The sequence below is a fragment of the Tamandua tetradactyla genome, chromosome 16, assembly GCF_023851605.1.
Source record: "Tamandua tetradactyla isolate mTamTet1 chromosome 16, mTamTet1.pri, whole genome shotgun sequence".
NCBI classification, from domain to species: domain Eukaryota; kingdom Metazoa; phylum Chordata; class Mammalia; order Pilosa; family Myrmecophagidae; genus Tamandua; species Tamandua tetradactyla.
The window spans coordinates 83415936-83432409 of record NC_135342.1 but is presented as its reverse complement, the minus strand read 5'-3'; the positions used below and the strand labels follow the sequence as shown (position 1 = coordinate 83432409).

Below are 16474 nucleotides of genomic sequence, written 5' to 3'. Positions count from 1 at the left end.
ACGAAGGTAGCAGACTACAGCCCCTCTTTTGAACTTTGCTATGTTCTCTTCACCCCACACCCTGGAGCCCTCTTACTTCCCACGGCCGCCACGCTCTCTGCTGGTGCATCATCACCAGCCCCTGCCTGCGAGCCCTGATGTCGTCTCAAGTGGGAGGCAGTTCCCTGGGAGCTGCTGAGAGGGGCCGGGTGTGCACGCATGTTCTCTGTGCTCAGAGGAGGGGCCGTGCGGCCATGTCCCGCCTGAGCGTGGGGAGAGCTCCAGGAGGGTCTGCTGCCCCGCTCACTCTGCCTCTGGCTCTTTCTGCAGATCGCCCCCCCACCCTCCCTGGCTGAGCCCCTCAAGGAGCTGTTCAAGCAGCAGGAGGCCGTGCGGGGGAAGCTGCGCCTGCAGCACAGCATCGAGCGGGTGAGCACAGGCCCTAGGCGGGGGTCAGGGGGCAGGCGGGCAGGTGCTGGCACACAGGCACAGCTCACTCCCTCACCCCCAGGAGAAGCTGATCGTGTCCTGTGAGCAGGAGATCCTGCGTGTGCACTGCCGTGCGGCAAGAACCATCGCGAACCAGGCTGTGCCCTTCAGCGCCTGTACCATGCTGCTGGACTCAGAGGTCTACAACATGCCGCTCGAGAGCCAGGTCAGGCCCCCCACTGCCGGAACCCCTGCCTCTTTGCCTGGGATCCTCCCCTAGCCAGGCCCCCATAGTGAGCCCTGTAGTGAGAGTGCATGGCGGGTGCTGGGGACCCTGCACTCTGCTCTAGACCCTAGCCACCGCCACGCAGAGAGCAGGGAGCTGTCTGAGGACCCAGAGGACACCCTAGAGCTGTATGAGGATGCCCCAGAGCTGTCTCTTCCTGGCTCAGTTTCAGGCCTCCCACTTTCTCCATTATCCATTCCAGCTGGTCACCCCCATTCCTCTCCATTCTAGATTTGCACACACACACCAGTGTCTTTGCCAGTGGTTACCCTGACTCAACCTCTCACTGCATCCGACGGATACATTCATCCCCTCCTCCTTCCAGCCCCTTCTTTTCCCACCATGCTTTAGGACTGGGGCCTGGCATGTACCCCTTCCCTGCTCCCCCTCTCCACGACACCTTCACCCCTGCTTTACCCCGAGCACTGCTGCATCTTGGTCTTCTGTGTCTGTTGCCACCTCACACTGCTGCCCAGCTCTCCACTCAGGCTCTTACTCCCTAAATGTATTCACTGCCCAGGACCCAGGGTGATCTTTTAAGAACAAGCTGGAATATGTCTTTTTCCCAGTTAACCCCACAGTGGTTTGCTCTGCTGGCCTCTCTACAGCCCCAGCTCTGGCTCTGCTCTCTGGGGACTGGCTGGGGTGCATGTCCGGGCCTCTCCTGAAAGATGACCCCCCAAAAAAACTAGTCACACCTCCCCCCACCTACCAGGTGAACCCAAAGGACTGGCAGCCACTGGGCTCTGCATGACACCCGGGTTTGTGTGTGGCAACACAGTGGTTAGTGGTTGTTAGTTAAAAGCCCGGTTTTTATTAAATAGGTGTTAAATGTCTTGCTTTAAAATTTATCCTCATGCGTATTTCTCACATGTACACTTATCAGTCAGCTATAAAACGAAATATTTGATTTGAAGACCAAGTGATTAATTCGGGGATTGCGAATTCCTAAAGTTTTTGCTTTTTGTACCTCAAATAAAAATCAGCAGGTTTCCTTTTAATTTTTCTGGGTTTGTTTTTGAATGCCAAACCAAGAGGGAAGGCTTAGGCAGCCACCGTTTCTCCCAGAATACACTCTGATGTCAGCCACTGTTCCGAGCTGACTGTGGCAGCTGTGCCGACTCTCACCAGGACCCAGGGACTCGTTTTCGCTCCTCATAATGAGGCAGTGTGACTGAGGCTCCCTGTCTGAGGACCACAGCCCTTTGTGGGTAAAACCATTCTGCGTGGCACCAACCTGCAGCCAGGTTAGCAGCACACAGAGAGATGGCAGAGGATGGTCGGTGCAGACGCTGGGCTAGCATGTGCTCGCCCTCACAGCGCTCACCGTGAAGAGCGTGCAGGACCTGGGACCTCACAGATGAAAGGATAGGAGCAAGTGCTCTCAGCCACGGTGCCATGCACCCTTTGCTGTCTCCCTTCTGGGAGCATGTTTCCTGCGTGTTGTGGAGACCCGTCAGGGTCACGCAGGCAGTGCTGCAGCCCCCAGGGTGAGGCCCGCAGCCAGCACCACCGCAACCTTCTGGGACGGAGCGGGGAGGACTCCTTCACGCGGGGGAGGCAGGTCCTGGAGTCCGCTGTACCTGTGTTCTCTTTTCCTGATGACCTCCCCCCACACACACGGGATTCCTTCTACAGGGCGATGAAAATAAATCAGTGCGCGACCGATTCAACGCCCGGCAGTTCATTTCCTGGTTACAGGACGTGGATGATAAATACGACCGGATGAAGGTCAGTGTCTGCCCTTCCTCCTAGGACCTCACCTGAGCCGGGAGGCTGTTGGGTCCCAGGTGTGGAGTGGACCATTTCAGACTCTTTCAGCCCAGCCAGGGTCCCCCTGTGCACCCCTCCCTGCCCTGCCGCCTCAGAGCACCTCCCACTGCCCAGGTGTGCATGGTGGCTGTGCTGCCCCTGCCCTGGGAGGGCTGAGAAGGAGACCGGAGAACATGTAGGAGACAGAGAGGTAGAGAGAGGCGCCAAGGAAGCTGCATGTTCTTTACACTGCTAGGGCTGTACACCTGGAACACCCATAAATCACTAAAAACAATGACCTTCCAATTACAGATCCCCTTAGAAGATCTATGAGGCAGGGCCTAGCGGGAAAACCTGCCCTGGGGTTAAGAGTAAGCAGGGATCCTTCCCCATCCCGCGCTCGCTCTCCTCCAAGCTTAGGGATTCTTGGAGAGAGATGGACCCAAGGCCCCCGGATCCCGGTCAAGACTGAACAACTCCTCAGACAGGGACCGCGCTTCCACGAGCGTCTGTCTGGTCTCCTGACATAGTTCACACACAACAGCACTGGCCTGGGAACGGGCAGAAAGCAGCACGGACAGAATGGAAGTCCGATTTAGTAATGATCAAAGTGGCGTTCCAGAAGGGGAGGCAGGTGTGCAGGGCGGGGCCTGAGCGTCTGCCGCCTCACGGACGCCACGCCCTCCCACTCCTCCCACTCCTCCCACCAAAGCGGATTCTAGATGATCATCAAATATGTAAGCCTTAAATGAAACCTAGAGTAATAGCGTGCAGGGAAAGCTGTCCTTCCAGAAGAAAAAGTATCATCTGACTACATTAAAATGAGACTTCTATACAGCAAATAAGTCACATAGGTCTAATTTTCTTACTGTGTAAAACTAATAAAAACAACAGAAGAAATTGCAAGGTATACAAAGAGATAGTTTACAAAGGAGGAAATAAAAATGCTGGATGTGAGTGCAAACATCGTCAATGTACACAGCATTTTTAGAACCTCAGACTGAATTTAAGAAAAAGAAGAACATTGTGCAAAGATATATATGGATTTTTTCACTCAAACATTCCAGAAACGCATCAGCCGTCCACCTGATGAGTAATGAACGGCCCAGGCCGCATCCGCAGAGCAGAGGGCAGTGCGGCCCACGGAGGAGTCTGGGGGTCTTAGAGGAAGTACCCGAGGACTCGGGACCCGTGCTGGGCTCGCCTCCACACTGCGTATCTGCATGTTTGTGGGAAGCCACCACACCACTAACGGTTAAGGCTGGAAAACTTAAACTCCGAGCATCTGCATTCCCCTCCCTGTCCTTTAACATAAGAAAAAGTAGTTTCAAAATGACAACATCAGTATTACCATTGGAGAAGTAAAATTAAAGTTCAAAATTTCTTTGTATTTTTTCTCCTTCAACTGCAGCCCGGCCTGCTGTGGACACGCAGTTGGGCCCTGGGTCCTTAGTGCACGTTAGGGAGGGGATAACCATCAGATTCAGTTATTTCAGTTTTCAGCTTTAAAGAAACTTTTACTTTCTACCTACTGAATATTAATTACCTAAAACATGCTCCTTAAAAGGATACCAGTTAAATAAATTAAAAAGGTACAATTTACTATATAAATGTGAATAAAACCAACATTATTGACCACAAATGAAATAACTGTAAAACAAAAAACAATGAAAACAAAACTTTAAATTTTAGGAAGATCCTTTGTTGCCTGAAAGGCTGAGTCAGAAGGTGAATAAACCAGCTTCCTGGGTGATCAGCGTGTATTGCTGAGTCAGGTTCCTTGGGGCAAAGACTGTTTAAAGACCTGGGGTGGTCAGGCTAGCTGACCCTAATGGGCATGGCCCAACCTGCCCACCCCTTCCCCTCTGCCGTGGGTGACCAAAGCGGGTGGCCTCACAGCCCTTCCTGGGGAGCCCTGGCCTGCTTGTGCTGCCTCGCCCTCACCTGCCCTCTTGCCCCTGCAGACGTGCCTGCTGATGCGGCAGCAGCACGAGGCCGCGGCGCTGAACGCGGTGCAGCGGATGGAGTGGCAGCTGAAGGTCCAAGAGCTGGACCCTGCAGGACACAAATCGCTGTGTGTCAACGAGGTGCCCTCCTTCTACGTGCCCATGGTGGACGTCAACGATGACTTCGTGCTCCTGCCAGCGTGACGGTGGCTGGGCGGCCGGGCTCGCACCCCCCCCAGCGCTGGCTGAGGGGTCCCCGCATCGCACAGGAGGGGCATCTGACCCACCGGGGCGGGAAGGAGCTCGGGGAGGAAAACTGCACTTTGCTCACGTCCCCCCTCCAGACCGGTGCTGGGAGGCAGGCCAGCTGCCGCAGGGAGGACAGGCGGCCTTCCCGCCGCTGGGCCTTGGCGCTCCCTGCCGCGCAGGCCCGCGGACATGGCGGCTCCCCTCGCACCCTTGTTTCCAGCCAGCTGCAGAGACGTTTCACACGTTGCAGAAAGGAATATGTTTTTTAAATTTCTTGTTCCGTTCTGATCAACTAAAGGAAAAACAATTAAGACATCCACTTTTCACAGACAAAGGCCTCCTGTTGGGGAGGTGAAGCAGCCGGCTGGGCCCCGGCCAGGGAGGGACGCCTGCCCACCGGGGAGGCTACTCCGGCGGAGCCAGGACTCTCCCTCCCACTGGTGTTTTTAATGGAGTCAAATCCACGTGGTTTGTATATTTTTTCCTTTAATCTTGGGCATTTTGTTTCTCTTTCTGAGAACATAACTTGAAACACTACAGAGCCAATAATCATATAAAAAGTGTACCCGTAAGCGCTGTACAGTTTTATATACATTCACAATGTACTTTTGCTGCCTTCTAGATAATTTATTTTGCAACACATTACTGCACAGTTGTAAATAACTTATGTACTGTAACATCACTTTCAGTTATGTGTAAAGAAATAAATAAGTTAACTAAAGTGACCTTGGTGTGTGCCATGTCCCCACCAGGCAGAGCCTCTTCCAGGAAGGGTGGAATTTTTAGGTATGTCCTTAAAGAGAAGGAGCTGCTTACATCTGAATGGTTTTAAGGAGGAGCTGTCTGCCTCATGATAAGAGGGACAGCCACTCAGCCCTCTTCATGGAGGGGCAGCAAGGCCAGGGCAGGGGGGACCAGGCCCAGCATCAGAGACCTTCGTCATCCTCCTGTGCTCCTCCTGGATCCAGGCAGACAGACAAGGCTGTGGAGGGGGTGCACTTAGCTCCTGAGAAGCAGGGTCCTTCCGCCCTCTAGGTCTCAGCTCTCTGCTGCAGGGCTATGTGGGCAGTCAAGAGGGCCAGCCCTTGGCCACTGTCCTCTACCACCCAGGCAGCCAGCACAGGTCTGAAGTCATCAGCAAAGAACCAGGACGAGGAAGAAGCACGAGCAGGGAAACAGGCTGTGTGGGGCCTGCTGCTCCAGCAGGACAGGGCTGCAGACCCAGATGCTGCTTTCCATGAGACACTCTGGGCGTCACTTCCTTGGATGGATGGCCCTCTCATCTCAGCTCCTGGATGGGTGACCCTCTCATCGCAGCTCCTGGGTGGGTGACCCCCTCATCTCAGCTCCTGGGTGGGTGACCCCCTCATCTCAGCTCCTGGGTGGGCACGGACTGTAGTGAAAGGTGAGGTGCACCCAAGAGCTTCGGCTTAGCCCATGTGATGCTTCTAGGCGAGGCTGCAGCTGCGCTGGGAAGCCTGTGCTGGGCAGGAACCATGAACGGAGCATCTCCAACAGATGCTAAGGGCACAAACCTCTGTGCTTCTGGGCTAGGAAGGTGGTCGCCCTTCTACGGAGCAGATGGGGCTTCTTGCCTGGTCTGTCTTCTGAGGGTGATGACCCACAGGAAGGGGTGGCCTGGCAGGGCCATGGCAATACCTCACCTGTCCACCCCAGGGCACAGGTTCCAGGGCCCCAGGGCCCACCAAGCAGCCCCCAAAGCGGAGGCCTCTGTTGTACATTCCCTGCTCAGGCCCCCACCCAGGGTGTCACACCCTCAGCCAGCCCTCCTTCCCCACCCACCCTCCCCAGGGGCACCACTGGTCCTGGACCATGAGGTCTGTGAGTGAAGCACTCAGTTCTGAGCACAGCAGTGGCCTCATGGCAGAGCAGCTGGGCTAAAGGGTCAGACTCTGGTCTGAAGCCAGAAGTTCTGCATGACTCCACCCCAGGATGTAGGGCCAATGGGAGGTGGGGGCTGCTGGGGACGTGGTGCAGTGCTGGCAGGCACACCGCAGGCCTGGTCAGGATGGATTCCAAGGTCAGCAGTCCTTTCTGGAGGCCACAGGACAGAAGGGGGTTCCCTACTGCGGTCCCCAGCACCTCCCCAGCTGGGGACAGCCTTAATAAAATGACAGACTTGAAAGGAGAAACAGGACTCAACAGCACCAGTTAGAGACTTCAATAACAGAAAGTCAGGCAGAAAGATGGGCCAACCCTGTACGCTACGCCCTGCAGAGCTCTCCACCCACAGAAGCAGACACAGGGGCATTCTCCAGAACAGCCACGGGAATACATTTTAAAAGATGGAAATGATATAAAGTATGTTTTTTGACCACAATGGAATGAAATGAATACTCAATAACAGAAGGAGATTAGAGAAATTCACAGGTATGTGAAAATGAAACAGCATGCTCATAGATAGCCAATGGGTCAAAGAAGAAATCATAAGGGAAAGCAGGGAATCAATCTTTGAGATGATTTCATAGAAAAAAGATTTTGAGCTAACATATCCACCACCTAAATAACAACAAGAAGTATTGCGGGAGAAAGCAGGGGGATTGGTGACCTCTAACAAAAAGACTGGTTTTGTCGATGGAGTTACTGGAAATAGCAACACCCTGAGCTACAAAGAGCAGGGCACAGAGCCTGAGGAGGAGGGCGCTGACCACAGCTTCCGGCTTTTCTACATTAATGGTGTAACATCTCTGGGCTCCCAACAGGACAGGTGTTACTCCTAGAATGATCCTAGAATATTGTGGCCCCAGCTGCAGGGACAGCACTTTCAAATAGAGCCGGCCAATCCCATGCTGGGTAATGTTCTGCCTCCCACTTTGACAATTCCTACAGAAATCACAGCAAAGACATTTTCTCAGTCCCACTTGCGCTCTGCCTTGCAGCCTCCCCTGGTGTTTTTCCCACGTGGCCCTGCGCGGCACTGGCCTCTCCTGAGGAAACTAAGCACAATGAAATTTTCAAGGCCTTTCGTCCCTCCTGGTCTGCATCGAGCCAACTGTACCACACACCAGGCTATAGACACGAACCACGGGAGCTGCTGGCACTGCTCATCCCACCTGCACCAGCAGCTGCAAGCAACGCTGCCCACCGAGAAGGGAAGGGAGGTGAGGTGAGCACACCTTGCCATCTCTCCAGTGAACACAGTCAGAAAACCCAGAGAACACAGGAAGCAGCTACCTGAAGACTGAGAAGGAAGTAGCAAGAGGTGGAAAGGGGAAAAGTACCACCAAATCAGGACTGTGCTCCCCACTTTCTTTTCCTCCAGCACTTCCCAGTCTGAACACAAAGTACAGCCAGTAACCTAGCAGTGAGTGCCGCGGTGCAGAGACCGGTCCAAGGGAGACGACTGCTTCTGGCCACAGGCGTGAGAAGGGGATCTAAAGCTCAGAGCAGGCATGGAAACCCTTCGGTGTGGCTCTTCCACTGTTCTCATATGGCCCAGGCCGTAGCACCGGACCAGTAGGAACAGAGGCCAACAGGAGCAACAGCTATGAGGGGAGACACTTCCTAGGAGACCAGGGCCCCCCACTGCTTGTTTCTTTTTGTCCTCCCACTGCATGCAGACACAAAAGCCCATGGCAGGGCAGAGCAGGTTAACCAGGCCCCAACTTTCTGCCCAGAGGTCTGAAAAGATGAGGTCCAGGGCAAGAAAGGACGAGGATGTCACGAGGGGGCTTTGGAAGTGGACTTTGAATTTCAGTGCTCAGCCTCGCTGACCCATGCATGCATCTGCCCCTAAAGAGCACTGAGTCTGTGAGGGCAGACCGTGCCCAGAGCCCAGGCTGACCCCAGGTGATGCGTGCTCAGGTCCTCCAAAGTACTCCAGAACCCTGAAGACAGAAGTGACACTGGACCCGCAGCCCGCAGGAGGTGGTTTAGAGCTAGCAGCGCGAGCTTAACCAGGCAAACTGGCTGCCAGAGCAAGAGGACCAGCGGTCTCCAGGCGACCGGAAAAGACCCAGAGTCTCACACCTCAAGGACATAACCCACGTTTACTCGGCACACAGAGAACTACGAAAATTCCACAGGAAAAGACAGACGCCAGTGCCAAGATGCGATCACTAACATTTGTAAACAAATGTTAAAACAGAACAACTCATTAGAGAAATAAGACATAAAGAAAAAACAAACATAAGATAGAAAACTCACTGGACATATTCACTATCAGAAGGGAAATGACAAAGGAGACATTCAGTGAACTTGAAGGGCAACAGAAATTATTCAATCCAAACAACAAAGAAATAAGGGATTTTAAAATGTGGACAAACCCTTGGTTAACCTGGGTGGCAGCAACTAAGGTCTATCATTCACACCACTGGAACCCCAGAAGGAGACGAGAAAGTGCGGATGTGCTAGTTTGCTAAAGCTGCCGAAGTGCAATATACCAGAAATGCGCTGACTTTTAACAGTGGGGATTTTTCCTAGTTTACAAGTTTACAGTTCTGAGCCCCTGAAAAGGCCCAAATCAGGTATCAACAGGTGACCATGGACGCGGGCACACGGCTGGGCACATTGTGGCATCTATGGTCCTTCTCTCCCTTATGTAGTTGCTTTCAGCTTCTGGCTGCTCCATCTGTGGTTTTCTTTCTGGTTTTCTATGTCCTTTTGTCCGTCATCTGCATATTTCTCTCTGTATTTCATTGTCTTATAAAAGACTCCAGTAAGAGAATGAAGACCCCCCTAGAGCACAGCTCAACTGAAAGAACCTAATCCAAAGGTCCCACCCACAACAGGTCTACACCCATAGAACTGGACTCACATGAAGAGCATGACCTTCTGTGTTTCATAAAGCCTCCAAATCATCAACACTGGAGTTCATAAAATTCTTGAAGAATTAAATAGCTGGCAAACTTCCAAGGTAGACAAAAAAACTAAACCTATAGACTCAGGAAACTGAGGAAAAACTCTTGAAAGGAGCCAGGAATAAAAACAACCACCATATACAGGGGACCATCTGAATAGTTGCGGATTTCTCAAGAGAAACCGTGGAGGCAAAAGGAAGTGGCACAACCTTTATTTTAAGTGCTGGGAAAACAGAAAATAATGACCAACTCAGAATTCTTATCCTTCAGAAATGAAGGTGAAATCAAGACATTTTCACATGAAGGAAAGCTAAAAGAAAAATTACAAATTATGTACTTTCTAGATCAACCACTGAAAAGAACTACATAAAGAGATATAGTGGGCAGGCCACGGTGGCTCAGCAGGTAAGAGTGCTTGCCTGCCATGCCCGAGGACCCGGGTCCGATTCCCAGTGCCTGCCCATGTAAACAGATATAGTAAAATATATATATAATAATAATAATAGGTCATTTCAAATGGGATGCAAACAAATATTTAACTAACCCTAAAGGAAATAGTAAAAGGAAAACAAGAAAGAAAAACCCAGGAAAGAGAAGACAATAAAATAGTAGACCTAATCCAAAGTAATAATTACAATAAGTATAAATGATTTAAACACACCAATTAAAAGGCAGAATCTGAAAATGGATTTTTTTTTAAAATGTGATCTAACTACATGCTCTCTACAAAAAACGCATTTCAGATATGATACAGATGGGACAGAAGCAAAAGCACAGATGGAGGAGTTCCACTTCTGGTCAAGACAGACTTACAAAGACAAGAGTCACCTTCTGTCAGAAACAAACAAGAACCAAGACAGAATAAAATTAAACAATGGTTTTCAAGACATTAGACCCCAGAGCATGAATGGCAGGGATCCCTGAGAGAAGGGAAGAAAACAGCGAGAGGCCTGTGGCTGTCCTAGCTTACTGACTTGAGAGAATTTCCATGCTGTGGAATAACAGAGGGAAACAGATGCAGAGTCAGGCAGATTTCCTGACTTGAGGAGACAGGACTGAGAGTCCAGAGAGAACAGGGCAGCTGGAGTCCACAGGACAGAACCCTAGAGTGGAGAGAGCTGTGCAGAGACTAAACCCCAGAGGGCTGCAGAAGGTACGCCCAGACACTCAGGTAGTCCAGTCCAGAGTCCATACCTGTGGAAACGCTCGGAGTTCACACACATGAAGAAATTATGCAAGGCCAGAGGGAAACAGTCTTTTAAAAGATTAAAGGTAACTAGCACCTGGTGCTCATACAGGGACAGGAAGAGCACCAGTTCCAACCAGTAAGGCTGAAAAAGCTAATAACTGAAGGACTGTTACGTAGAATACTCAGTAAGGTCTTGCCTAAATTGAGCACTGCTCCAGACACAACTAACAATTTGTAAAAGCAAGACTCAAAAAAACAAAATATTTTCATCCAAGGGAAAAACTTAAGAGTTATAGGAATATAAAATTATACAGTACCCAACAAAGTAAAATCCAAAGTATCTGAAATCCAATGTCAGATTACCAAGGCAGAAAAAAGGCAACCCATCATTAGGTGAACAACTGAAACTGATCCAGTACTGACAGAGATGTTAAAATTAGCATACAAAGATGTTAGAACAGTTCATTTGTAGTCCATATGTTCAGAAAGTTAAGTAAAGGAATTGGTGATTTAAAGAAGGTCCAAATCTAACTTCTATAGATGAAAACTGCAATGTCTGAAATGAAAAATATAAAACCAGAGATAAGAAAAAATCATAAAAACAGAAGGAAAAAAAAAAGCCTGCTATGTACAACAAAACAAAGATAAAGATGAGGGCAGAGTCTTGCTAGAAATAATGCAAGAAAGAAAGTGGAACAGCTTCAATAAAGCGATGATATAAAACAAACTGGCAACCTAGAATTCTTAGTTGGCAAAAATAGCTTTCAAAAGTACAGGTGAAATAGACACATGTAATATGGAAAGAATTAATAGCCAGAAAACCCACATTCCAAAAAAGGTTAAAATAAGTCCTCCAGACAGAAGGAAAATGATATAAGATGGAAATCTGGGTATACACAAAGGAATGAAAAACACAAGCAATGCTAACTATATGGGTAAATATTAAGATTTTTTCTTACATTTCTTTAAAACGTGACTGACTTTACCCAAAATTAATAACAATGTATGGACAGAAAACTAAGGCGTATCAGGAGAACAAGGTAGGAGCCAATAATGAACTTTAAGAATGAGTCAGAAATTATAAAAAGGAACCCAAAAATTCTGTAGCTGAAAAATACAACAGCTGAAATGAAAAATTCATTGGAGAGGTTCAACAGCAGATTTTAGCAGGTAGAAGAAACGGTCAACAAGTTTGAAGATTAGGCAACTGAAATATCCATTGCAGGAGCACAGAAAAAAAAAAGAAAGAAAAATAAACAACATCAAGCAAACACAAGCATCATAGCAGTGGTAGAAGAACAGAGAGAAAAGGGGGCAGAAAAAGTTATTTGAGAAAGAATGGCTGAAACTTCCCCAATCTGAAGAAAGGTAGGAATGAGCACATCTGAGAGGCTCCACAAATGCAAACTGAGATCAAATTAAGAGGTCTATACTGAGACCCACCGCAGTCAAGTTTTCATACCCAAAGACAGAGAAAGTTTGAAAACAGCAAAACAGAAGTGGCTTGCCATCTATAACTCATCCTCAATGAGAGTGACAGCAGGATTTCTCACTAGGAAATACAGAGACAAGCTGACAGTAGGATGACAAAATATTCAAAGAAAAAAACTGACAATCGAGAATTATATATCAGGCCAAATTATCCTTCAAGAATGAAGGAGAAATTAATATATCTCAGAATAACAACTCCTCAAGGAATTCATTATAATGGCCCTGCCCTAAAAGAAACATGAGTAAGGGACATTACACAGTAACTCAAAGTCATAAGAAGAAATAAAAACATTGGTAAAAGTAACTACATACATAAATATAAAATTAAGTTTGTAATTCCTCTTTTTTCCCAGATGACTTAAAAGGCAAAAGCATTAAAAAAAAGTATAAATCTATGTTAATGAGCACAAAATGAGTAAAGATGTTAAAATAAGAACAATATAAAGAGGTAGGACCAGAGATGTACAGAACAGAGCGTTTCTATACTATTGATATACTAAGTTCATATTCTTCATTGTTGGTTGTTAAAAGCTTAAGATGTTAATATAAGCCACTGGATAACCACTAAAAAAATAACTTTAAAAATATTCTGAAAAGGAAAACAAAGAGTATCAAAACAGTACACTACAAAAAAAAGTCAATGAAATACAAAGAGGACAGTAACAGAGAAACTAAGGAACAAAAAGCATATAAGACACACACAGGAAATCATTAAATGGAGGGTGTTCCACTTTGCTAGCTGCTGGAATGCAATATACCAGAAATGGAACAGTTTTTAAAAAGGGGAATTTAATAAGTTGCAAGTTAACAGTTTTTAGGCTGTGGAGATGTCCCAATTAAAGCAAGTCTATAGAAATGTCCAATCCAAGGCATCCAGGGAAAAGATACCTTGGTTCAGGAAGGCCGGTGACATTCAGGGTTTCTCTCTGAGCTGGAAGGGCACATGGTGAAGTCGGCTAGCTTTCTCTTTTGGGTTCTTGTTTCTTGAAGCTCCCCAGGAGGTGTTTCTTTCTGCATCTCCACAAGTCGCTGACTGGTGGACTCTGCTCTGTGGCTCTGCAGCGTTCTATCGTCCTTCTTTGCTCTCCTAGAATCTCCAAAGGTCTCTGGCTGTGGCCACTGTGGTTTTCTCAGCCTCGTGGCTCTGACCAGCTCTGCTGTAGCTTTCTCGTCATTCTCAAAGGCATTGTCTTCAAAAAATGTCTCCTTTTTTATAGGATTCCAGTAAACTAATCAAGGCCCACCTGGAATGGGTAGAGACACGTCTCTGCCTAATCGAGCTTAATCCCCACACTTGATTGAGTCACATCTCCACTGAGATAATCTAATAAAAGTTTCCAACATACGGTATTGACTAGGGATTAGAAGAAACAGCTGTCTTTAAAAGTGGGATTAGGGCTAAAACATGGCTTTTCTAGGGTACATAAATCCTTTGAAACCAACACAGGGGGCATAAATTATTTATCAGTAATTATTATAAGTACTAATGAATTAAACCTTTCTAAATAAAAGGCAGAGATGGGCAAAATGGATTAAGAAAAAACATGATCTACCTATATATTATGTACCAGGGACTCACTTTAGACATAAAGACACAAAGTGGTTGGCAAAAGATATTTTAGGCAATTATCAGCCAAAGGAGAGCAGGGTGGCTATATTACTGTCAGTCAAAAGAGACTTTAAATCAAGGGTTACAAGAGACAAAGAAGGACATTATACATTGGTAAAAGGTCAACCCATTAAGAACTTGTAATAGTTTCCAAGACAGTAAATATCCCAGTACCCACTGGATTAAAACCAGTGGGTGCTGAGACGACGTAAACACCTTGCACGACCATGACAGGACGTGTGCTTGGGGGTGGGGGTTGCTCACGTTGAGACGGATGCCTGGCTTCCGGCCTGGGTCAGAGGGAAGCAGTAACACTGACCCGTGTGCATCTGATCTGGCCAGTGGTAAGAGGCAGGACAGCATTCCCCCAGCAGTCGCCACGTCTTCCTTTCTTCCAGACGCAAAGTGATGAGATGCACGTCACTGACCATATCTTCTCCCTGGTTCCTGCTCCCTTTCCCAGTGAGACAGATTAGATTGAAGGCTCTTCACATATTTCCACAGAACTCAGCAGCCCACAGAGGAAACGGTTAAATTCTGGTTTCCCAGGTCATATTTCTATTGAGACCCCCCACCTTCCCCCCCACCCCATTATCAAATCATATTACAACCTACAACTACCTGGCTGGGAAATTTTGGAAGAGATAAAGAAATATGACGGGTTCAGCATTATTATTCATGTTCCTTGCCCTCTGTCTCACTTCTCGTATCACACTTGTGATTCATTCCTGCAGGACTCTGGGTGTGGAATATTTAAAACTACTGAAGGAAATGGTGAGCAGAAGGGGGACTGCTTCCATTCTGCCTGGGGTGTTTCTCTCCAGGGACAGGTCACAGTTGTGCAGCTCTGGGCACATCACCCTCTGACACTGTTTCAAGGTCTGCTTCCTTCCTCTGGAAGGAATATCTTGTGTCTTTAGTATTACAGTTCATCTTCCCATTTCTTAACACATTTGTGGAAACCATTTTAAACTCTCTCCATCACAGGAAGACTTCAGTGACCAACTGTTCTCTCCTCTTCTCCCATTCCTCTCGGCTTGCATCTGATTGCTTGCGGAGCCCTCTCGGACTTGGAAATATCCAGGTGGTCTTCTCTCCCAGAGCAGGGCTATACCAAGCCACAGAGGCAGGGTGACCTCCACTTGGCAGATGAGCCCCAAGACAGAACTCAGCCCAGTGACATTTACGAATGGCCTCTGAAGAACAGTCACATGTGAGTGCCAACCTCAGCACTCGCGTGTGACTACTCCTCCGGGTGTGGGTCGATCACGAAAGCCTCATTCTTTTCTCACCACTTTGTTTTTTCATTCTCCCTCTTCCCCACTCTGCTTTCTGTGACTGTAACTGGCGCGACAATCTCAGACCCTTCCCTAGGAAAAAGGCATCCGTCCTCTCATAAGAAAAATCAGTGAAGGAGCCACTGGTATCCTAGAAATTTCTGGTTTAATCTGGTGCCCCGAATCCTTGTACTAGATCAGACCCCAGGGTGAGAATAACAGGCCAACTAGTTACGCAAGAAAGCTGTTTGTTTTCCTTTTGAACTCTATGAAAAGAGGCTATTTGTGAATACATCTGAGGCAGAAGGGAGAAGGGTGTCTGCAGAACTTTGTTTCTGCTACAAAATATAAGTAGTTCAAAGAGGGAAAACCTTTTGTGATAGTGAACGCCTCTCAGGAACCAGCTGGATCTCCAGTGTTATAGGGATGCTTTAAGTCCCACATTTGATGACTAGAAAAGTATTTGTTTGCTTAATATATCCCTGTTTTGGTGTTCATTAAACTCCAAAATTCACTTTTAAAAAAGGAACTTACAACAATTGTAAACATATACAAACCTAACAAGAGAACCCCCAGATACATGAGGCAAACATCCAAAATAAATGAAGAAAAGACGAATATCATGATTTCTATTATATGAGATAAATAGAATAAGCAAATTCACAGAGACCAGAAGCTGGAATAGTGGTTACCAGGAGCTGGAGTGAGGGGGATGAAAATTTTCTGGAAATTGTGGTGGAAATTACATAACATTCCTAGTATACTTAATGTCCCAGAATTGTACACTTTTAAATGGTTAAGATGATTTTTATGGTACTTTATGTTATGGATATTATCACAATTATTTAAAAAATAATAAAACTACTAATTTTAGCAGCATATTATAGACAATGACAAGTGCAATTCATCCACAGTATCCCAGGAAGGTTTATCACATGGACCCTTCACATCAACCGATGTGATCCACTACACACTAACAGTTTGAGGGACAAAAAATAAAAGATATGAGATTATCTCAATTGATGGAGGAAAATAATTTGGAAAAGTTTAACACACTTTAGTGATAAATACAATAAACTAAGAACAGAAAGGAACTTTCTCAACATGATAGAAGCTATAAATGAAAAATCCACAGCTAACATTATACTCAGTGGTGAAAAACTGAAAGCTTTTCTCTTAAGATCAGAAACAAGACAAGGATGCCCACTTGTATTCAACATGATTTTGGAAGTTCTAACCACAGCAATTAGGCAAGAATAAGAGATGGAACACATTAAAAATGGAAAGGAAAGGATATGACCTCTCATCACAGACGGGATGAATTTATATGTAGAAAACCCTAAAGAATCCACACTTACACACATTATAAATGTTAGGGCTAACATCAACTCAGGAAAGTTTCCAGATACAAAATAAACACATGAAAATAGATTGTATCGCAAAAACA

General features: G+C 47.2%; 1 protein-coding gene across 18 annotated transcripts in view; it reads left to right on the top strand.

Annotated features, from left to right (window-relative positions):
- Positions 1 to 14847, top strand: part of ANKRD11 (ankyrin repeat domain containing 11) — a 236433-nt gene extending 221586 nt beyond the window's left edge. For 8 of the 18 annotated variants that reach the window (XM_077133297.1, XM_077133299.1, XM_077133296.1 and 5 more), the window contains 4 exons: positions 310 to 408; positions 491 to 634; positions 2333 to 2425; positions 4411 to 6374. In XM_077133297.1, coding sequence (XP_076989412.1) covers positions 310 to 408; positions 491 to 634; positions 2333 to 2425; positions 4411 to 4596 — 522 coding nt within the window. In that variant the 3' untranslated portion in view covers positions 4597 to 6374. Of the gene's footprint in view, positions 1 to 309; positions 409 to 490; positions 635 to 2332; positions 2426 to 4410; positions 6377 to 14737 lie in introns of those variants that run through there. The other 10 variants (XM_077133309.1, XM_077133292.1, XM_077133295.1 and 7 more) reach the window with 3 other exon arrangements.
- The last annotated feature ends 1627 nt before the right edge of the window (positions 14848 to 16474 follow it).